The sequence below is a fragment of the Nicotiana sylvestris genome, chromosome 7 (assembly GCF_000393655.2).
Source record: "Nicotiana sylvestris chromosome 7, ASM39365v2, whole genome shotgun sequence".
NCBI lineage: Eukaryota > Viridiplantae > Streptophyta > Magnoliopsida > Solanales > Solanaceae > Nicotiana > Nicotiana sylvestris.
The window spans coordinates 109,149,141-109,174,147 of record NC_091063.1 but is presented as its reverse complement, the minus strand read 5'-3'; the positions used below and the strand labels follow the sequence as shown (position 1 = coordinate 109,174,147).

The window sequence follows — 25,007 nt, the reverse complement described above, 5'->3', positions numbered from 1 at the left end:
GCATACGTGTGAGTACGTCTAAAGAAATAATAGCAACACACTCTGAGAATAGTTCATCATACTCAAAATAAGGTACCATTAGCCTGACATTAGCTCTAGCATGGTTTATTGTGCTCAGGTAGTCAATTAATTGAATAATACATAGAATCAAGTAGCGCACACAATCAAATAAGGCATAAAGTAATCTAGAATCAAGACCGAGTATGAATACCCATGGCACATGTTTATACGCTCATCACCTCATATATACATCACTCACACATGTAGCAAACAATATCAATTAATAGGAAAATCTTTCTCAACCAAAGCTAGACAAGACACTTACCTCATCCGAGCTATTCCAAAAGCTCCAAAATCGCGTTTTCTTGAGAAATCACCTCTAACCGATTTAAATCTAGCCAATCATCAATCAAGGAAGTTAGAGGAAGTAATCCCAATCAATAAAAACTTGATCTTTGAAGAATTTTCAAAAAGTCAACAATGTCAACCCTGCGCCCATATGCCTGAAACCCAGAACCAATACCAAAATCTGATGACCATAACCTGTCGAATCCAAATAAATGATTAGATTCTAAAATTGAATCCAAATCGGTACTCAAATCCTCAAAATACACTTTCTCAGAGTGTAGGCAAACCCTAAATTTTATCTCAAAAATCTATATTTTGGGTGTTCATAATTTATGTAGATACTTGAAATGATACCAAATATGGGTAGAGATTATTACCCCAAAGTATTGTATGAAAATATCCATAAGAAATCGCCCCTCTCCAAGCTTAGGGTTTAGCATATGAGAAATAAGCTCAAACTCCCGAAATACTTAACTTAAATCCAATTGTAGATGTTGCATTTGTGACCAGAGGCTTGCAATGCGACACTTGCAAAAGCAAGCTTAGACTCGCAAATGCGAACCCTATTTGACCCAGCCAATGTGGCAAATGCGACTAAACACTTCGCAAATGTGAAGTTCCCTAGTTGCCAGTCACAAAAGCGGCCCACACCATCATAAAAGCAAACAAAATATCGGAAGACCACATTCGCAAATGTGACTCACACACTCACAAATGAGAGACCCTCCTAGCTAAACCAGGTCGCAAATGCGAAGAACTAGAACCAGTAATACAAAAACTATCTGAAGTGATACGAAACCACTCGAAATCACACCCGGGGACATATCCATACATACCAACACGTCCAAATATATCTTATAAATTATTCAAAGTCTCGAAACACCACAAATAATATTAAAACCAAGAATCAAAGATCAAATCATTCTCTTAACTTTCAAACCTTCAAACATATGCTGAATGCGTTCGAATCACACTTAAATATTTCGAATAACAACCAAACTTTGCACACAAGTTTCAATCATTAAAATAAACTTATATAAGGTCTCAAAACCATAATAGGAGCCCGATAATACCGAAGTCAGCTCTTGGTTAAACCTATGAACTCTCCAATTCTTCGAATTACCAACTTTCAACAGATAGAGCCAAAACCTTCTAGGAACATCCAAATTTAGATCCGAACATACGCCCAAGTCCAAAATTACCATACAAACATATTAGAATCATCAAATCACCAATCTGAGGTCGGTTACTCAAAAGTCAAACCTTGGTCAACTCTTCCAACTTAAGACTTCCAAATTGGAAAACACTCTATCAAATCCATTCCGAACCACCCGAAAATAAATACCAACCATACAAGAAAGTCATAATACACCATATGAAACCACTCGAAGTCTCAAATTACAAAACAAAATGCTAAAACTTAAACAATCGCTCGGGTCATTACAAGAGTAGAGGTGAATGATAAAGAGTGAATGATTACATCAGGATTGGTTTCAACTCCAATCAGAGGTCGACCTACCCTTTAGCTAGGAGGGTCACCAACCCCCGATAATTTTGGAAAAAATGCATGTATAAATGTGTATATATTTGAAATAATATGTATATATTTTGATTGGCACTTTAAGATTCAAACTTAGGCAACTGCACTGGTCGATTTGGCATGACTTGATTTTTAGTGTGATGCCTGGGTTCGGTTGCCCCTCTAACATTTACTCAAATTTTTATTCGATAATGCCCGACTTTGAAATCCCGAGTCCGCCTCTGATCCCAATCACTTATTTATATGTAATCCAATATCACCAAAGGAGTTTTCCTCTTTCACTTTCCCCTCCTTTATTTGCCGGCCAACCTCATCATTTTAAGACTCAAAAGCAAGAAAGAGAAACAAAGAAGAATGAGTGGTTACTCATTGTGAAGAAAGAGCATATATGAGTTGAAGATTCCATTGCTTGTTATGGGCTATATTCACTGAGACTACTGCCATTCTGGCCAAGCGCAGCCTGCTATATGACCTTACCCATGAAGGTATACTTAGAGAACAACAGATAAAACGTGAATGAACACAATGCAATAACTGATACCGTTAATTCATACACATAATCAAGGTAATTAAAGTAATTTGAGAAACTATATACGTTACACCACGCCACCTCAATTTGCACCTTAAATTAGATTATATGATACAAGGTGATAAAAAAAGTAGTACCTCTGTAACCAAGCTAGTGGTTTGAATAAAGGAAAAATGAACATACACTACGCATCTTCTTCTTCTTCTTCTTCACTTTGTTGACCAAAATTGCTGACTATCTGAGGCACATAGTCGTTCCCCGGCAACGCATCTTCTTCGTCAGATTGTTGATTGAAGTTGCTTAATATCTGAGGCAAATAGTCGTTCTCGGGCAACGGTCTTGTCGCATAATCGCTCTCCGGCAAACATCTGCTTGGACCTTCCTCTGGCAATGGCAATGTCACCTCAGATTGCTCAATAGCTGCCCCTGCCCCCAATAAGGGCTCAAATATTATTGCTGCTGAATCTTCAAAAACTGCTCTTCTTTCCACTAATATAAACTTCTGGGCAACAACATATAATATTCCCAAGAAAGCAAAACCTACAAATCCCAATGAAATAGTCCACACTGAAGAACTAAGTTGATTATTATTTCCATCAGCAGAAGGAGAAGGACTAGGAGCAACTTTCAACTCAGCAATTATGCCAAAATGGCCTTGTTTTCTAGTTGAACAACCATTTCCATTTGTCACATTGCCAAATTCGACTGAATTATTCGAGTAAAAATGAACACACTTGATCAAAGACCCCTCTGGTGCAGGCTGCACATTACTAAACTTAATATTAATAGGAAATTCCAAAGCATGAACCTGCAATTCTGGTTTATTTTTGGCACACATATCCATTGCATCATAAGCTAAAATACCCAAAACTGGTGTTAGATAAGTGTAACCATGCAAAGGATAATAAAATGAGGACCAATTACCAAGATTTTGGTAAACCAGAACAATTCTTGTTACATGAGGCTCCTCAGTGATCCCAGTTGGAATAATAAATTCATTAAAGTAACCATAACCTCTCCATTTTAAGCTATCTCTTCTAAGCATCAAAGCTGAAATTCTAATCCCAGCCAAATTGGAAGGAACAGATCCATTGTAAGCAGTACCAGTTTTGGTTTTTGGCCATGACAATGCCTTGAAAGCATATTCTTGAAGTAAAGAATCAATTGAGCTTTTTGCTGGCGACCCTAAAGTACTAATTGATTCAGATGCAAAGACGACGACAACAACAAGCCAGATAATTATGTATAGATAACCAACTGAATGCATCATATTTTGCGTAAATTTTGTTTGAATTATGGAAACTAGAGAAAAGGGACTAAAAGAGATTAAAATTGGAATGAAATTTCAGAAGGTGGAATACATTTGTGATGAGCTGGAGAAAGAATAAGTGGGGAACGACTAATTAAGGCAACAGCTATTCAAAATTAAGTCAGCTCTTAATCATGCTACGGTGTTGGATTCAAAATTATTTGTTTATTCTATCAAGTTGCTGTTTGGTTACCAAATGTTCCATCTGTGCAGATTTCTAGCACTATAAAAAGCAAAAATCCAAATAAGAATTATGGTATTCAGTTTCATATAATTTTCATGGCAGTTGTTTTATCTAAGGTCAGCTCTGAATAGTGATATCATGTGGTCCCTTATTCATTTATTTTTTATTTTTTATTTTTTATTACTGCTTTTACTATTATTTATTTCGGTCTTGCTTTTTGGTTTAAGAAACAGACAATTCTCCATTCTAATATGTTTAGAAAAATGTTTTCTTGTAGTTGATTGATAAGTGATAATTATTTCCTTATAGAAAAATATTTATTAACTTTTCTAATGTTAGCCTCACATGTCCGCCTTCGACCTAGCCCTATGCGGCCAGCAGGCTAACATGGATTAGGCTGGACAACCTTATTTTAAACAGAGCACATCTAGACTCGAAGACATTAGTCAAAACTATCAAGGATATATAAGTGTGCAACATTAAATATCCCTTAGAAATCCCAATAAAATAGTCCACATTTTTTAGTGTTGGGATAAAAAAAATAACAAGTCATGAAAATAAATTTTGGCGATGATAAATCAAATAACAAAAAAAGGAAAAATATTAAAGAAGACATTATAATTTATTATGATTTGGTCAATCGCCCTACATATGATTTATCAATAAGATAAAACAAAAAGAAAATTCTTGAGAGAACAGTCTTTTCCTAAACAAAACTCTCTTAAGAATTACATTGTATCGTGTATGAAGGAGGGATCCTCAATTTATATACGTCCACAATCTTTTTTTCCAAGAAAGTGATCTGTCAAATATGGAAGAGATATATATTTTTCTTTTATGAAAAGTAAAATTAATTATGGTAAGGTATTTTCCCTTCCTTCAAGGAAAATAAAAATTCAAATATATGAAAAGAAAAATTAGAGCAAACCCTAACAATTCTCCCCTTTGACCGGAACTATCTTGACAATACTTGATCAGCTTTCTTCATATAATCTTCATCACTCTTGTTTGTTATTGTACGGGTTGAAAATAAGAGTCATGTCGTTAAAGTGAGCACGGGTTAATTAGAGCCCTAAATTAAAAGTGAGCATAATTAAAAATATTGGAGCCCTCAATTACAAGTGAGTATGATTAAAAGTACACCCTACATTAAAAGTGAACAGGATTAAAAATAGAGCTTTTGCGTTAAAAGCAAGCAGGGGTTAACGGTTAGGGCTCATGCGTTAAAATTTAGCAAGGGTTAAAAGTTTGAGCTTATGCATTAAAGTAAGCATGAATTAAAAACAGTTTTTATTTTGTAAAGATGCACCAGTAGGAATGGTAAAAATATGGTTGAAAATATGTCTTCACATGTAATACTCCAAACTATACTTTTTTTTGGACAAACATTTTCATTATTGTCAGATTGGCCGCAATTTGACCTGAACCCATCTTGAACGTGTCTTCAATCTCGTTGAACTTTTATCTCTTATACCACTTGTTGGGAAAAAATAATAATATGACATGCGCAAACTAATAAAGCAAACATTAGCGATAATAAATTAGACAATACGAAAAAATATACTAAATAAGGCATAAATAATTTATTATAATTTGGTCAATCGACCTACATATAATTTATCACTAATATAAAAGAATTTCTTTTTAGAGGATAGTCACCCCTAAACAATATTCTTTTAAGGACTACATTGTGGATGTTATGTATTGTGTACGAAGGAGATATCCTCAAATTATAGAGCTCCACAACCTTTTCTTCCAAGAAATGGATCTGTAAGATATGGAAGAAGTTTATATTTTACTTTTATGGAAAAGTTAGATCAATTATAATAAGGTCTTTTCTCCTTCCTTTAAGAAAAAAATCCAAATATATGAAGAAACAAAATCAAGGCAAATCCTAACATAGAGCGATGAGTTTGAACTATAGTTAATTCATATCATTATCTATATTTATTTATGTTGGTTGTGGTATCTTCTTACTTGCTGTATTTGTAAATAATAATTCTGGAGAAAAGAACGTTAGCGTATAAACGTAAATATAAATGAAATAGTAATTAATTCGAGCCCACTGAATTCACATTGTTTCCTTAAGGAATTTGATCCCCTCCTAGTACCAAAGGTTATGGATTATTTCCTCCCAGAATAGAACGAATTACACACTGGTGTAGCGGTACTTCAAATCCCAATGTTTCAACGAACACAAAGTTCGGCAGCAAATCACACTTACAGTTGCTTTGTTTGTAGTTTAAAACAATGCACAACGAAGGAGGAGAACTCAGAATTCGAATGAAATTTCTGAGAGGAAGGAGTGCAATGTATAGCCAACATTGAGTTCTTTCTGAAGAGGATATCAACAGCTATGTAAACTGAAGAGGAACGATTTCTTTCTGTGTATCTTCAACAAGCTGCTTGCACCATCTATTTATAGTACAGTTAGGTGCTAAACACGGACCCGCTGCCACTCATTTAGTGGAGCACTTGACCATGGTGGACGGAGCACCAGGCTGCTAACTAATGGAGCAATCACTTGCTATTATGGAGCAAGCATTTGGCAATGGTGGGAGATGCATTAGGCTGTTGGAACAAATCCACGGATTGGAACATATCCGTTACAAACTCGGATAATATTACGTTAATATTTACTATTAACAAATAAATTTAGTCCAAAAAAATAATCAATCGATCGATCATTTGACCAAATTCAAATCCAAATCCAAATCCAAAGCCGAAGCCGAAGCCGTAGTCGTAGCCGTAGTCGAAGCCGAGCGAGCGACGACAACGACGACGCAAGGCTTGCCTTCTTCTTAACTCTTTAAGAGATACAAGAAGAGCAATTGTATATATACCCACCAAAATCCTTTTCCTCTTCCAATATGGGACAATGTTTCAAGAGAGGGAAACTTAAAATTTTACTCAAAATTTTTATTTTCCCTCCATTTTCCATTCACCCTCTTTAAAAAACTTTTTCATTTTAAAATCCTCAACAATCCCACACATGAATAAGGAATGGCTATATCACGGAAGTATGCATGAAAAACTTGTGTGATTTGCAAGCAAGGATTAATTGCATCTGGATAAGTAGGTTTCCCTTTGAACTTTCCGTAGTGAACTTATGTCGGATATACTCGGTCAATCGGTAGATTTGATATCTTTGAACCGTCGAACTTTAGTGTATACCTAGACAACCATAAGTCACACAATCAATCCCTTAACCGTCTTTGGTTCTCATTGTTGTGTTCGTTTCAGCCATGAACACTGCCTGGTTTCATAAGTGCGTAGAGAATTGGCCTTGCAAAATTCTCCTTGAAGCGGCTAACACTTCACACATACATAGGTGATTCCTAAACGTGTCATCTCATAGATACACTATTTGATATACCCTGTATCAAATTTAGAAATCATTAAAAAGCCTTAATGCTTTATCCTTGGTACTGAACATTGTCTCATCACGAGAATGGACTAAAACAAATTTTGTTGACAATGTTGAACCGTCATTAATGACTTTGTTTGATCTCCTTGAACCTAGATCTTGGGATCTCCAGTCTTCTAGGTAGAGTTACCGCCACAATGACTTGTTCTCGGCCATAGTCCCATTCCCCTCGATGATTTCTCAACTACCTCTCTAGTTAGGCCTTTTGTAAGTGGATCTGACACATTATCACTTGACTTTACATAGTCAATCGTGATAATTCCTCTAGAGAGAAGTTGCCTAACGGTTTTATGTCTTCGTCGTATATGACGAGATTTACCGTTATACATAACGCTCCCAGCCCTTCCAATTGCCGCTTGGCTATCACAATGTATGCATATTGGTGCCAATGGTTTGGGCCAAAATGGAATATCTTCCAAGAAATTCCGGAGCCATTCAGCTTCTTCACCGGCTTTATCTAAGGCTATGAACTCATCCTCCAATGTAGAGCGGACAATACAAGTTTGTTTGGACGACTTCCAAGATACCGCTCCTCCACCAATAGTGAATACATATCCACTTGTGGACTTCTAATCAGTTGAACCGGTGATCCAATTTGCATCACAATATCCTTCAATTACCGTAGGATATTTAGTGTAATGCAAATCAAAGTTTTGGGTATGTTCTAAGTATCCCAAAACTCGTTTCATTGCCATCCAATAAGATTGACCTGGATTGCTCGTGTATCGACTCAGTTTACTTATAGCACAAGCTATATCTGGTCGTGTACAATTCATGATGTTCATTAAGCATCCCAACATACGAGCATAATCCAATTGTGATATGCTTTGGCATTTGTTCTTTACTAATGCAAGATTCACGTCAATTGGAGTCTTTGCAACTTTGAACCCTAAGTGCTTGAATTTTTCAAGTATTGTCTTAATATAATGAGATTGTGACAATGCCAGACCTTGAGGAGTCTTTTGGATCTTAATCCCCAGAATTAAATACGTAACTCCCAAGTCATTCATATCAAACTTGCTAATTAGCATACGCTTAGTCGCATTTATGTTGGCAATGTCATTACTCATTATTAGCATATCATCCGCATATAGGCAAACAATGACTATGTGATTTGGAACATTTTTAATGTACACACATTTATCACATTCATTTATCTTAAAACCATTTGACAACATTGTTTGGTCAAATTTCGCATGTCATTGTTTGGGTGCTTGTTTTAGTCCGTAGAGGGATTAACAAGTCTACATACCTTCTTTTCTTTACCTGGAACCACAAACCCTTCGGGTTGTTCCATGTAGATTTCTTCCTCCAAATCTCCATTTAAGAAAGCTGTCTTTACGTCCATTTGATGAATTTCAAGACCATAAACTGCAGCTAAAGCTACTAGCATTCGTATGGACGTAATTCTCGTCGCTGGAGAATATGTATAAAAGTAGTCAAGACCTTCTCGTTGTCTACACCCTTTGACAACAAGTCTTGCCTTAAATTTATCAATAGTGCCATCATATTTCATTTTTCTTTTAAAAATACATTTATAACCCAAAGGTTTATTTCCAGGAGAAAGATCAACCAATTCCCATGTATGTTTGTTCAATATGGATTCTATTTCACTATTGACTGCCTCTTTCCAGAACAATGATTCCGAAGAAGATATAGCTTCTTTAAATGTTCGAGGCTCATTTTCCAATAAGAAAGTCAAAAAATCTGGTCTAAACGAAGTAGACGTTCTTTGACGTTTACTACGTCTTGGATCCTCCTGATTAAATGTACTTTCTTTTGTTTCTTCCCGAGGTCGTTTAGATCCTTCACCAATCGACTCGCATTCCTTTTTATACGGATATATATTTTCAAAGAACTCTACATTATCTGATTCTATAACCGTATTATTATGAATGTCGGGATTTTCTGATTTATGAACCAGAAATCGATATGCTTTACTATTGGTCGCATATCCTATGAAAACACAATCAACTGTTTTCGGTCCTATTTTTACCCTTTTGGGTTTTGAAACTTTCACTTTTGCCAAACACCCCACACTTTCAAATAATTCAAGTTGGGCATCCTTCCTTTCCATTTTTCATATGGAATGAATTGTGTTTTGCTATGGGGTACTCGATTTAGTATCCGGTTAGCCGTAAGAACGGCTTCCCCTCACAAGTTCGGTGGCAAACCAGAACTTATCAACAATGTGTTCATCATCTCCTTTAATGAACGATTCTTTCTTTCCGCAATCCCATTGGATTAGGGCGTGCAAAGGGTTGTTGTTTGATGAATAACTCCATATTCTAGACATATTTCTTCAAAAGGAGATTCATATTCACCACCCCTATCACTTCTTATCATTTTGACTTTCGGCCAGTCATACAAAATTAGGCAAGCCCGATTTTGACCGTATATACTCTTTTTAATAAATTTTCAAGTAGTTGAATTCCATTTATTAAAAAAATAAGGAGGAACAAATTTAATAAAGTAAAACGAAGGCTAATGAGTGAGCAAATGCAGTGAAATTAATACTCCAAAACTATAAAGTCTACTAGTGTGTGTTTCAAGACCTGGTGGCATAAGTGTATGAGCAACTAGTAGAATATACAAATCCTAACTACTGTCTAAAATAAAGTAGACAGAAACTAAATGTGAAAGAAAGACTTTGGGTGCTGCATAACAGCTCAGGAAGAAACTCACCACTAAGCCTCGGGGTATCGGTGGTCCGCGCCGGTATGACTGCCTGATGCACCTGCCTTAGATCCTTTACGATTAGTGCAAAAATGTAGTGTGAGTACATAAATAATATGTACCCAATAAGTATCCAGTCTAACCTCGAAGAATTAGTAACGAGGGGTCGACTTCGACACTTATTGCGGGCCAATAATAAGATACGAAAATTCTAATAGGCCATAGGTACATGAATAACAACAATAGCAATAACATAATAACTACTTTAACAATTTCAAGCCATTAAATAAACTATAACCTCTTAAGTCACAAAAGTATATCAAGCGTATTCGGGCTCCAAACATTATCACGCACGATTTAGGCCAAGGTCGTATGGTTTGATCCAGAATAATGTGTACACTGCCGAGGGTCGAGCGGCACGAACCATAGATGCATCTGTTCTACTACCGGGGCGTTCGGCCCGCTCCACAAGAAGAGAGGAGAGGAAACTCTATGAACATCTGATTTAAGAGTTATTACAAGGCAAATACACAAAAAAGCACTATTTCTATAAACGGTCAAGTAACCCGTCAAAACTCAAGTAAGTGAAATTCGATCTTTCACAATTCCTTTGTCAAGTGCCAATATAATTTAGACACTTTAATTAACAAGTAGGGTGCAAACATGTGATGACCCAAAAGATCATCTCATATTTTAGAACCCAATTTGGGGTTCTGAGGCCTTCAAAACCTCAACCTATTTCTCCTCGATTTGCATGCACAGTCCGGGTGCGTTCGAGAAAGCCTTTATGTGAAATTTTGAGAAAATAATAAGTTTTACTTTTAAAAGTTGATTTTAGTTGACTTCGGTCAACATTTTAGTAAACGGATCCGGACTCGTATTTTGAAGGTCCCGGAGGGTCTATAGTAAAATATGAGACTTGGCCGTATGCCTGAAATCAAATTCCGAGGTCCCTAGCCCTTGAAATGAATTTTTAATGAAAATTGTTAAATTGGAATATAAAGGTTTTAAGAAACTGATTAATAAGTGATTCTGTAGATACCGGGTCCGTATTGTGGTTCTGGATCCTAGTACAAGTCCGTTATGATATTTATGCACTATCTGTGAAATTTGGTGAGAAACGAAACTGATTTGATATGATTCGAACCTTCGGTTGAGTAAATAGAACTTTTGAACTTTCTTAAAAATTTCATGCAATTTGATGCTAAAATTCGTAGTTCTAGGTGTTATTTTGGCGAGTTGAACACGCGAGCAAGTCCGTATGATGTTTTAAGACTTGTGTGCATGTTTGGTTTGGAGCATCGAGGGCTCGGGTGAGTTTCGGATAAGCTACGAGATGTTTTACATTTAGAAATCTAGTGTGTTTTGTTGCAATCAGTGTTTCTGGTTTTCTTCTTCGCGTTCGCAAAGATACTCCCACGAACGCGAAGTGTAACCTGGGCTGGGGAGGATATTGTTCATCGCGAACGCGAAGCCATAGTCGTGAACCCGAAGCACTAGGGGCTGCACTTCGCGAATGTGACCGGCCTCACGCAAACGCGTAGAGTAAAATAGAGGTGGGCTGGGGAATCATTGAGTTTTTGTTCAAGAACGCAGTCCTAGGCCCGCGAACGCGATGGTCAGGGGGACAGACCATCGCGAACGCGAGCAGCTCTTCGCGAATGCAAAGGCCCTTCTGACCGCAATGCATCGCGAACGCGATGAAGACCTGTCCAGTGTTTTAAAAACAGAATCAAAAATGGGATTAGGCCATTCTTTCATATTTTCAAAAACTAGAAGGCATAGAGGTGATTTTCAAGAGACAACTTCTTCTCCAAAGTGTTGGTAAATGATTCTAAACTACTTTCTTTCAACTACCCATTGCATTTCATCAATTTTTAACCTAAAATCTAGGGTTTTCATGGTGGGAAATTGGGGGTTTGGGTAGAATTATAGGTTTTTGTATAATTGAAATTTTGACCTCGATTTGGGGTCCGATTCCGAAACTAATTACATATTTGGGCTCAGGGATGAATGGGTGAATGGGTTTTGACCAAGCGGGCCGGGGGTCGGTTTTTGACTTTTTGGGAAAAATATTGGGAAACTTGAAATTGTGCATTAGGATTGATTTCTTTAGCGTTAATTCATTTTATTAAGTTAACTATGACTAGATACGAGTGGTTCGGAGGTGGAAACCAAGGGAAAAGCGGTGATTGAGGCTTGAGTTCGGCCGTAGAATCGAAGTAAGTGTTGTGGCTAACCTTAGCTTGAGGGATTAGGTGTTGTTGCTTTATTTGCTATGTGTTTGGTTATTGAGTACAACGTATAGGTGAGGTGACGAATACCTATGCATTGTCGTCGAGTCATAGCATGAGAGTGAGTCTGTTACTTGTGACTGTTGTATTCTTTATTCGTATTGTTCATGCTTAAACTGGTTATTCTTTGTGTTAAACAAATCCTATCATGTTTTTCCTGGAATTAGATATTGGTTGAGTATTGACTCAAGTTGAGATTTATATTGTGAAGTTAATTGTTGAAACGATGTTGGTTATTGATGATTCCCTTGTCGGGTTGTTATTGTTTTGTTGTTTGGGTGAGGAAGAGTACAAAGCACGAAGGGTGATGTCGTGCAATGTATTGTGAGTGAGTGATAATGTACGAAGGGTGATTTCGTGCCGTATTCTGTGAGTGATAATGCATGAAGGGTGATGTCGTGTCATGCTATGAGAGAGTTAATGCACGAAGGGTTATGACATGCCATGTTATGAGAGAGTTAATGAATGAAGGGTGATGTTGTGCCGTTTCTGTTGTTTCTTATGGTGAGTACTAGAGTAAAAGCACGAAGGGTGATGTCGTGCACTTGTTTGTTGTGTTATTACTTTCATAGGTGCAAGGCATGTTATTTACTGCGTTTCTGTACTGTACTACTTCAGGAATTGATATTCCCCTCAGCATGTTTCTCTCCATTCCCGTTAATATTTGTTAAAGTTCCATTCGTTGTTATCTTCTCGGATATGATTTAACTGCACAGATTCATATTATTGTCGTGTCCTAGCCTCATCACTACTTCGCCGAGGTTAGGCTCGACACTTACTAGTACATGGGATCAGTTGTACTGATACTGCACTCTGCACTTTCTGTGCAGATCCTGGTACTGGGCCGCATTGATCAGAGTTGGGTTGCTGCTTTCAGTCCACAGGAGACCCAAGGTAGATCTGCTAGCATTCGCAGACCCTAGAGTCCCTTCCAGTTATCCTAGTTTCACTGTTTTTATTTATTTCGAGAACAGATGTATTTTTTTTAAACCAATATTTGTAGTGACTCTTAGAAGTTCGTGGATTGTGACACCAGATTTTGGATAGTCGTATAGTAGTTTTTGGATTATTACAAATTTTCGCTCTTCTTTAATTTGTTTTGGTTTAATTATTGCTATGTACTGTTTTGGATAGCAGTTAGCATTTTAGATATTTATCTGTTGGCTTGCCTAGCATTTTAAAAAGTTAGGCCTCATCATGATCCCGACAGTGGAAAATCCGGGTCGTGACAAAATATTACAAGCATTTCATGATTTGGGTCCTAAACTACCCGACATAAGCATAATTAGTAGTTATGCACGAATTCTCGCCACCTCGTACATACGTAGCCCCACAATTAGAAGTAAATAATAATTTAAATCACTTATAGGGTAAATTTCCTCATTCTCATTTCCTCTAGCTTCAAGATTCTTTAACACCATGGATAACTTCTCGTTTCCTACATTTTTATTGAAACCCCCACCCCAAAAAAAAAACGTTTCACATTCTATATTAACCACTATATTTTTTTTTATACTGTGCCTAGATCAGATGAATTACATTATTCGTAAATCACTAAGAACTTTTAGTGAAAGTTTAATCAGTTGAGCAACATGTGCTGATGCGCCGATTTTATTAGAGTACGTGAATTGAGTTAGTCTTGTACAAATTCCCACTCTGCAAAGATTTTTTATTTTCCAAGAAGGCAAGTAGGGTAGGGGAATATAAGAGTCGCATTCACACACCTTTGAGTGAAAAACTCTCTGACGGTCTAGCCAGTTTTCAGACTGGTCACTTAAAAATAGCTAGTATTTGTCAAGTCACTAAAAAATAGCCACTACTTTGCTGTAACAAAGACCGGTCCAGCATAATATACTGGAGTTCGGTGCACCTGTGTATGAACTTCCAGCATATTATGCTGGACCGGTATACTTTGTTGGCTCCAGTATAATATACTGGAGATTGGAGCACCGGTGCTCCAAACTCCAGTATATTATGCTGGACCGGTATATTATACTGTAACTCCAGTATATTATGCTGGTGTATTTTTCCAGCTTTTGAATAGTATTTTTGTTCAGATTTATCTTTATATGAAAAGTGACTAAATTTCGATTACTTTTGAAACTGTGGCTGAATGAACACTTGTAAATCTGGCTATTTTTAAATTTCTCCCGAATTTCATATTATTAATTAAGGAATCATTCATGTCACATGGGCATTTGCATCTATACCCGTTTTTTGTGTCACATTTTAACTTGTGCCCGCTTTGCAAAAAAAATTGCAAGCGTACCCGCTTTTTCGCATGACTTCAGCACACGGGGATGAAGTAGCAAAGGCAATCACGCAAAACTTCAACATTCTAATAGCCGGGCCTGAAGTTCAGCTCTAGAGCTGAAGTTTTTGTTTTGTAACTGGAAACTTCAGCTCTAGAGCTGAAGTTTTTGTGTTGTAACTAGAGAACTTCAGTTCTAGAACTGAAGTTTTTGTGTTGTAACTGGGAAACTTCAGCTCTAAGTTAGCTTGATATTTCTAAGCTAGCTTCAAATTGATATTTCGTTAGATAGCCGCTATAACTTTGGTGATTCTCGTTGAGATTTTTAGTCATAAAGTATTTTTTCATGCTTATGAGTAATTTATCTGGTAGTAGTAGCCTGTTGCAGTTTGCTGGAAGCCATCCAACTCGTTGTTTCTCATTTTCATATATCACCATTTTGTCCAGTAGAGAAATATCTGTAGATGAAAAAAACATCAGAAAGAGAAAGATTAAATGCACAAAGAACTTGGATACCAACTCTTATCAAAATCTAGTTCCCCTTTAGTATTTATGCAGATAAAAAACTGCATTTTCTCTTCACTTTGTTGATACTACTATTCCATCGTTATTTATAAATGTTAAAATACAACATTGCTTTCTTCTGGTGAGGTACTGAAGGGGAGGAGAAATGGAGCTGGAGTTGTTTAAAAAGTGGGTGCAAATTAAAAAATTTTAAAAAATAAGTATAAATTAAATGGGTCGACCAAATAGGACGCCCGTGCAATTTTTACCATGTCACATGGAAGTAGTCCAATAGATATTGCTGTAAGACATTTTCGAATTGTTTGCAACTGCAAAAGCCCAATAGATATTGCTGTAATGCACACTGATTGGTCAAACATTGAAAATTTCTACTATATATCATCATATTATACTATGCTATACTATATACTATCTATATATATATATATTATTATTATTATTATTATATTAAAAGTGGAAACACCCTAAGTTAAAAGTTGATTTACAAATTTACCCATCAAAAGTTGAATGACAGCTTTACTCTTCAATCTAACGCAACTCTTATTTAAAAAATTTGTACAAGAATGTAAATTTACATTCTAATAAATAACAAATATCAAGAGTTTGTAGTCATTAGGAATAGGAATAGAGACGGTTATTTTATTTATTAATGTTGAAAAACTCAATGGACATTTGTTTTGTCTTCCTAACCTCAAGAAGAATTTAAATGATAAAAGGCCATGCAAAGTACTCACTGAACACTTGAAAAGTACAAATAGAGAAAGCAGTTCCCATGGAAAGGTTGACACATTCTGTTGGATCTTCAATCATCAAAAATCTTCGGTCTTATAAGCTTGGGATGTCCTTTTGTTTTATTTTTTTTATTTTTTTTCTTAACGTAAAGGTTATTTTCTTCTTGTTGTACTTCTTCTAAGTTCTATAGATATTTATTTTTTTGTATATGTGCATATCTTCCGTGACTGCCATGGTGTTTGCTTGAGTTAAAGGTTGTATATATAATTAATTATGTTGAATGAATTTTGTAATTTTAAGGCTAGCAGTACAAGAGGTAGGAGTATCTTTCCACAAATTCTTTGAATTCGCTTCGACGCCACCGATCAAATCCTGAGAGATCCTCTTATGTTTGTTATTGCAGATTATGAGGACTAATAAGCGTGAAAATTCAACGTAAATTTGATGAAGATCAAATGATCCACACATCTCCTATGAAATAATTTTCTTGTAACTCTTTTTCTCATATATAGCAACTCAGTATTTTTCCTTGAAGATATCTAACAACTACTCATATTTTGTTATTTGTTAATTTATTTTTCTCAATTTTTCTTTATCTCTACGTCCTGACCTTTTACTGAATAATATTCATTGACCATAACTTATTTTGTTTCTTAGTTTGAGATGATAGCCGAATTGATTTACTTTACTGCTATGCTTAATGATGCATGAATACTAGATATATATGTGTTGGTTATGTTTTACAACATATGACAACATTTATACTCAAGTGCTAAGTTACTGGAATAGCAATATTGTAACTTCAAAATGTTTTAATTAGAACATCTATGCGTTTGTTATTTCCTTAAATATTGTCTTTTCCAATTCCATTTGCTTGTTTCGAATATAAAATCTCTCTTTATAATTTAGAATTTAATATGAGTATGAGGTGAATTTAGTGCATTATTTGTAAAATCGTTATTTTAATTCAACTAAGTTCTTTATCTAAATTTTGAAATGGATTGGCATTCTCATAGTTGTATCGAGAATGCTCTCTATAAAGTGTTCTAAACTATAAAAGAGCTTTATTGGAGATTATTAAAATAGATGAGTTGAAAGAAGAAAATATGTAATGAGAGAACATGTTAGGCTTATTGGTGCTCCTTTGAGTTTAATAGAGTACTCAAGGACAAAACGTCAATATTTAATTTCTTTTTAGCTTTTCTCTTCTTTTTTCTAATTACAAACATCAACCAACTATATTCATATCTTCTCATAGTTGGTCTAAGAATATTTTCTCAGTCATTACGTTTGCTTATAAAAATAATATAAGAAAATTTCTAGAGATAACATTATTTCATTTCAAACTTGTCCTTTCAAGTAATTTCCTCAAAGTAGAACGGTCATGAAAGGACTGAGATACTATTGCGAACAATATAGCCATGGACTTTTTCTTTATTTAGTTAACTAAAAAGGATCATCATTGATCATTTTTAAAGATTTGCATTTCTTCTATAATTTTTTTTATGACTAATATTATTTTTAAGTAATATTATATTAATTTATTACTATTAATATGGGACACACGTGCACGCATACGCTAAAACTAGTATAACAACTAAATGAAAACAGAGGGAGTCACAACTTTTTTATTTCTTTCGGAAACTTTCACAGCGTCATGTTGGTTGAACAAATATAATACATAGTTAAATATGCATTCATGTTTTATTAAGCGATAATCTAATTTAACTCATAATTTGATGGACTAGAAAATAGAGTAACTAACTTGTTATTATACATTAAATTACATGAATAATGTAAAAAAAATCCTTGCAATGTAAGCTACAAATTGTTGTTTTGAAGATTGTGGTGGGGTTGTAACTACTGTGAATTTCATAGTTAATTAAAGGATTTGGATACCCCAATCCCAATGTGGGAAACCAAACACCAAAACCAAAAAAGGAGTACTAGGACACATGACTCTACGAGATGTGTAAAGGTTTGTGTATAACCTAAAGCACGTAGTCGTTCTCTAGCAATGGTCTACTTGGAGCTTCCAATGGCAATGTCACCTCAGTGTTCCCTAACAAGGGCTCAACAATTTCTGCTGAATCATACAACCTCTGTCTTTTTTCTAATAATCCAAACCGTTTTACAATAACAAACAATATTCCGAATAGAGCAAAAACTAGAAATACTACCAATGAAATAATCCATATTTCAGATTTGTTCTTTTGATGATCATTATTATCATCATGAGGAGTAGGAGGAAAACTTGGAGCAATTTCATCAGCAGCAGGAGAAGGACTTGGAGCAACAGACACCTCAACAACTATAGCAAAGTGGCCTTGTATTCTTGTCTCACAAATATTTCCATCTGTAACATCCCCAAATTCGACCAAATTATTGGAGTAGAAATAAACACATTTGGGCAAAGATCCCTCTGGGGCAGGCTGCACATAAGGAAACTTGATAGTAATAGGATCATCCATCGCTAAAATATCCAATTCCGGTAAATTTGTGGCATACAAATTAGAAGCATCATAAGCTAAGATTCCCAAAACTGGTGCTAGATAAGTGTAACCAGGCAAAGAATAATAATATGAGGACCAATAATCACCAATGTTTTGGTAAACCAGAACAAGATCCTCTACATAAGGCTCCTCAATGACCACAGTTGGGATAAAAAATTCATTATAGTAACCATAACCTCTCCATTTTAAGCTGTCCCTTTTAAGCATTAAAGCAGAAATTCTAATCCCACTCAAATTGGAAGGAACAGATCCGTTATAAGGAGTACCTGTTTTAGTTTCTGGAAATCTCAATGCCTTGAAAGCATATTCTTGAAGTAAGGAATCAAGTGAGCTTTTTCCTGACAAGTCTGACTCAGATCCAATCACAACAACAATAAGAAACAACAGAATTATGTATTTATAACCAACTGAAAGCATCTTTTCGAATGGTTGGTTGATTTAGGAAAAATAGAAAAAAGGGACTAAAAGAGATGGAAACTGGAAGAGGATTTTAGATGATGGAGAACTGGAGAAAGAATAAGTGGGTAACGACTAAATGACTAATTAAGGCAACAGCTGTTCATAAGTCAGCTCTTAATCTTGTTAGGGTGTGTGGATTCCCTTATTTGTTTATTACTTACTATTAGATTGTTGTTTGGTTACCAAATGTGCCATCTGTGTTTTATTTGAACCATTAGTTTAAATTAAAAATTATCGATAATTATTGGATATTAATTGTGCAGATGAACATGAAACTATTGCTCAAATTTGAATAAAATGTTTGCATTTTTTTATATTTTTAGCAACCCAACCTCTTGAATTTAGTATTTATATTTTGTTTCAATATTAAAGAATATTACACGTTATGTTCTGTCTTGTTCGAGCATATTAGATCATATATTTTAACAAAATTCTGATTACCACTTTATTTTTCATCTCAAATTCTCACTTTCACATTGTGATCTGTTTTTATTTTTTATTTTTTTATATATATATATTTTTTAATATTTGCTTATAGTTATTGCATTATTCATTACTTGATATTATTATACTATAATGTGATCTTTCATTAGCTTACCAATTGACTTTTAGTAATCATTGGTAAATATAAATTTTTTTTATTCTAAAAATTTAATAAAAATTACACTTTTATCCTCAATCTTGAAACTATTTCAACATTTAAATATATATATATAACTTTTTTATATTATTTAATTTATTTACTTTAAATTAGTTCAAAATATAAATATCGTTATACTATCTCTATTTGTCTCTTTATACATTTTTTCTATCAAGATCCAAAATTCAACTTCAGGTCGTGATGACACCTAACCGTACTTGCTAATCAAGTCAACTCATAATCACAAAAAATCGAACTACTTGTAGTCATATTCGGAGTGTACTTAATGCTCTTAATTGCTCTAGGAATATTTAACTAGATAATCTTGTTAGTTTTCGAGAGAAGCTAACATAGTATTATTATTCGAGGCTAATTAGCATAAGTTTGCACTTATTTGTATCGTAAAATACATTGGATCATTACTTGAGAGTGATTTCTCTTATATCTATTTTTGTGGCCATTGACAATTTTATTTATTTTTTATGTTAGTTTATATTTTCGCATTAGTTTATTTTTTTCCGAAACTCTTATTAGTATTTGGCTTAACATAAAAAATGATAATTCTCTTATTTGTCCAAGAGCCTCATATTATTTTTTGTAGATTCAATCCCGACTAATAATTAGGTTAATTATATTGCACATGACAGTGTACACTTACTCTGAGGAATCTATTTGGACGTTATCAATATTCTCATTCCTCAATTTGCTTTTTCTATATAGCAGTAAAATAGAAGTAGCCAAAAAAAGCGAGAGGCTTACCACATACATAATCTCGATATCTCTTTGATATTGTACATTTCGGTTAATTTTTGATACATTATTTTTAAAACGTTAAGTAAGATTTGCATTGTATTAGAATGTCTCTCTTTGGAAGTACAATATAGATATAACTATTCTCCTTACTCGGGCCGCAGTGGAGCATGGGATGTTGTACATGATTCAAAAGGTCAATTTGTACCTACAGCTTCTTGGATTTTCGAGGTTGTGTCAATGCTAGACATACTGAAATTATGGGTTTACATCTCGCCTTATTGAATTAACATTTTGATGGTTCGGGTATAATTAAATGTGATGCCCATGAAATTGTACTTTCTTGTAACTCCTCAAATAAAGATTTTACATAGCTTGGAGTGCTTTTAGAAGGCTAATAAATCTAATTGCTCATTGCTTAGCAAGAGAGTTTAGAAATTATGCTAGTCTTTTTATTTAAGCTCAAAATCGGATAACAATTAAATTTTGTAAGTGGTTTTAAGATATGCGGATTAACTTGACACAAAACGATAAATTAAGTTGCAATTGAAATAAATAATGGTAAAGTAAATTCAAACCACACGAATTGAACAATTACAGTCTTGAAAGGTTAGCCACCCTCGAACCAGATGCACTTCGATCAGTATCAAGATACAATTGAATAAGAGCTTAAAGAGAAAAAATAATGTATTGCTTTGGAATGCGTGTTATAATGTGTTAAATAAATTATCAGACTCCCTTTATATAGTAGAGGAGTCCTATTTTAGGTACAATTTTATAAAAGAAAAACATCTCTTGATTTGCTGATTGCCGGTTCCTCATTGATAAGTGTCGAGATTCCGGTTGTAATATCTGACCAGTCACGGATAATTCAGTCTTCTGTTGGCCATGCTAACAATGTTGCTTCGAGCTCGCTCGGGGATATGATCGATTCTAGGATCACGGCCTCGATATTCCCGAAGGTGGGGCATTCTGACCCTGGATTCTAACCCGGTGAGACTTGGGGTCGATCTGTATTGCCATGTTCTCAGCCTGACCTATTATGCCATAGGCGAGCTTGATTTCGACCATATACAGATAGTCCCCTCATTTTTTGAAAAGTAGACGACGAGAAACGACATGAGCTTCCGATTCTTACTTCGATATCCCGCGACAGAAAAAGACAAAGTAAATGAAACATCTCGTCAGTCAAGTCTTAATGGCATTAAATGTTTGTCAGTTGCCGGTCAGCCACTCCTGGATGCGAACCATCGTTGAAAAATTATAAATACCCCCTCCATTGTTCATTCAAATTTTACATCCAAACCTTCTGTCTTCGTACCTTAGAGATCTTAATATTCTCTGGCACCTATATCCAGGTTATTTGAGATTTTTTACAAAAACTTATGTTCATCCCCATTCCAAACCATCAAGCGTACTCCTTTAACTTCTTTTTTTCCTCATTTTCCTCCATTTTCAAAGAAATAGCGAAGACTTCAAAACCCGTTCCCCAAAAAGAAACTCCTTCTGCCTCGCGACCGACTGCCGATGAGACCGTTTTGCGTACTGCTGTCGAGGAACCAGTACAGGAACCTCCATTGAAATTGTTCATCCCTGGAGGATGTTCGGTTATCGCCGATTTCAAGGCTGAAAAACCTTCCCCCGTACAAGGCTGATGTGAGGAGGTCTCGGATATATATACTCGATCATTGAAGAGGTCCTCCCTATGGTAAAAAGGATTGCAATTGGATTGACAAGTACGTGGTGGTTCTCGGACCCAATGAAGACATCACCACCCACGTCGAGGGATACTTAACTGTTTACACTTATCCCTTTGGGCTCACTGGATCCGGTCATCATCGGCTTCTGCAAAAGATACGAGGTATGCCTCGGTCAAATTAACCCTTAATTCTGGAGGATCGTGATCCTTTTTCGATTCTTCGTGAGCAAGATCGATGGATGGACATTCACCGTCGACCACCTCATGCGTCTATACAGTCCCCAACTCTTTCGGGGGGACTGATCAAGCTCGAGCATCGGGCTAGCAATGCCCTTTTCTTGAGTATTGATGAGGATCGGGATCGAGGCTGGCTAGGCAGTTTTATGCGAGTGAGGACCTCGGACTTGATCCCAGCTGAGCACATGTCGTTCCCCGAGAAATTAAATATATCACGTAAGTAAAATTTTGTATTCAAAATTTTATTTTACTCTTTTTTCCCTTCCTTCTTATCGGTGCTTTGCGATGGTGCAACTATTGTTGGGTTCCCGAATGCAGTCCCTTGTCTCAAGGAGTGGGTCAAGGGCATCGTGTTGCAAAGATCATATTCTGAGAGCTCATGGCGCGAGCTTTCGAAGGGCCGGTGGGAGGCCCGTTCTCATTGTGAGATTCTTTTCCCGAGTGAGCAATATGTGGGTCGCTTTCGTGTTGTTATGTTCTCACTTGTTTCATTTTCTTTTGCAGGTTTATCCAAGGACTTCACACAGAGGCCTCCTTTATATATATATATATATATATATATATATATATATATATTTAAAGGGCACATCTCATAGACAATGAAATGTATTTATTTATTTTGTCAGTGTTTTGGTTTTTTTCTCACTCAATTCAACAGAATAATCCAGTATTAAATTGGAAAAATTAAGCCTTTGCATCTCCAAAATATACAAAAAGGAAAACCAACATTTCAACCGTTACAGTTTTATTTCTTTACCTGAACTGTTACAACCTCCAACTCTTTTTTTTTCCATGTGATGAGCTCTCTCCATAATAAATAATGAATTAAAAGGAAATCGTTCGTTTCTGTAGAGAACTCTATGTGTGTGGGTATACATCTGTCAATGAGCTGTAGTTAAGTTAAGAGAAATGGGTGGCTAGTTGTATAAGTAGTAGTTAGTTAGTTATAATACTGTACAGATTTTATTTCTTACTGTTCATCTAATGGAATCAGTTTGGAGCTTCTCTTCTCTTCTCTCTAATTACTTTTGTGCATGTTCTCATCTGATTCCATAGCTGAGCTCTTCAACATGGTATCAGATCTATGAGCTAGATCCCTCACCTCAGCAAGCAGTAGACGAGTGTTAATTAAGCAGCAGTTGTTGAGTCAATTTCTCAGGTAAGTGCAAAAGTTCCAAAATTAGGACTTTTCTGTATCTGGCTAGAACTCAACGAACATCTTTGTTCTTTTTGAGAAATTACGAGTACAATCTAGTGCTCTATTGTGATTAGTGAATAGATAAGGAAGTGTTTCTACTGAATTTGCTTCGCAACGATGCCAATTAATGAAGAAGTACCGTCTGCTGAAACCTCAAGTACACCAGCTTCTCAATCGCACAACATTCAGAATCTCGAGCTTGTTCATCACAATCATCCACTATATATTCATCCTTCATACACTCAAGGTTTTGTTCTCATTTGAATTCAATTTCAAGGTTCTGAAAATTACTCGATTTGGAGTAGATCTATGAAAATTGTTCTACACGGTAAAAATAAATTAGGATTTGTGTTAGGAATCTGTAGAAAGGAGATGTATGATGTTAGTCTACATGAGTTGTGGGATAAATGTAATGCAATTTTGTTAGCATGGATACTGAATACAGTTTTTCCAAGTCTAATTAGCACATTGATATATGCTTCTAATGCATATAAGGTGTGGGTAGACTTAAGAGAGAGGTGTGACAAAGTAAATGCATTTAGAGCCTGCTATTTGCATCAGAAAATTTCCACACTTGTTCATGGAGTGTCTTCAGTATCTGTATATCTTCCGAGACTATGTGAACTGTGGGATGAATATGAAACTCTGGATCCTCCACCCTCTTGTAGATGCCCTGAGTCCAAGCAACATGCTGAATATTACCAAGTGCAAAAACTGTACCAATTTCTATCTGGTTTAAATGAGTCATAAGAGAATGCTAAGAATCAAGTTCTCATGATTAGACCACCGCCAAACATAAACCAAGCTTATGTTATGATTGTTAATTTTAAGATCCAAAGGAAAATAGGTGGGGGGAATGTAGTAGTGTTAGAACTGAGATTGGAGAACTTGTTGCACTCTTAAGCAACAGAGAAGCAAGTGGAGGTGGTTATAGGCCTAGAAACAACTATGGGAAGGCTCCCCTTTTCTGTGAATACTGCAAATTTAAAGGTCACACAAAGGATAATTGCTATAAGCTAAATGATTATCCAACTGATTTCAAGTGTAAAAAGAAAGGAGGAGGACCTAACAATAATGCCAACAATGTGATCAATACTAGTTCAACACCTTCAGTACCTGATATGCAGCAGAATCTGTCTCAGTCCAGTTCTCAGACTGCTGGGAACTCCCCATCTACACATTTATCATCACATGCTCAATTCTTCACTCCAGAACAATACTCTCAAATTTTGTAAATGTTAAATCAAGGAAATAAAGTTGAATCTGTAGCCAACACATCTAAAGTAGGACCTGCAGGTATTATCACAACCTTTATGTCTAATCTGTTGATAATAACTGGATAGTTGATACAGGGGCTACTAATCACATGGTACACTACTTGGGGTTGCTAAGTAAATTCAAGGAGTTGACAGGTTTGGAAATAAACAGAGTGCACCTACCTACTGGAGAACAAGTAACCATTAGGAAAACTAGTGATACACACATTTTTCGAGATAGAACTCTTTTTAATGTTCTATATATTTCAGACTTCAAGTATAATCTGTTATCAGTCTCTAGGATCACAAAAGAGTTAAAATATCTAGCAGCATTCTTTCCTAATTTCTGCTTGTTTCATGAACTCTTCAGTGGGAAGGTGATAGGGGTTGGTAAGGAGGATCAGGGCTTCTAAATACTGAAAGCTAGTTCACAAGGATGA

General features: G+C 35.6%; 3 protein-coding genes across 3 annotated transcripts; 1 reads left to right on the top strand and 2 right to left on the bottom strand.

The window, feature by feature from the left end:
* Positions 1–2,394: 2,394 nt before the first annotated feature.
* On the bottom strand, positions 2,395–3,865 carry LOC104242798 (uncharacterized). The gene has a single exon (XM_009797879.2). The coding sequence runs from the start codon at positions 3,685–3,687 to the stop codon at positions 2,602–2,604; it is 1,086 nt and encodes a 361-aa protein (XP_009796181.1). The 5' UTR covers positions 3,688–3,865; the 3' UTR covers positions 2,395–2,601.
* Positions 3,866–17,806: 13,941 nt separating this feature from the next.
* Positions 17,807–18,745, bottom strand: LOC104242797 (uncharacterized). The gene has a single exon (XM_009797878.2). The coding sequence runs from the start codon at positions 18,743–18,745 to the stop codon at positions 17,807–17,809; it is 939 nt and encodes a 312-aa protein (XP_009796180.1).
* Positions 18,746–23,683: 4,938 nt separating this feature from the next.
* LOC138873607 (uncharacterized) lies at positions 23,684–24,546 on the top strand. Its single transcript, XM_070152079.1, has 2 exons — positions 23,684–24,044; positions 24,143–24,546. The coding sequence occupies exons 1-2, from the start codon at positions 23,684–23,686 to the stop codon at positions 24,544–24,546; spliced, it is 765 nt and encodes a 254-aa protein (XP_070008180.1).
* Positions 24,547–25,007: the final 461 nt, after the last annotated feature.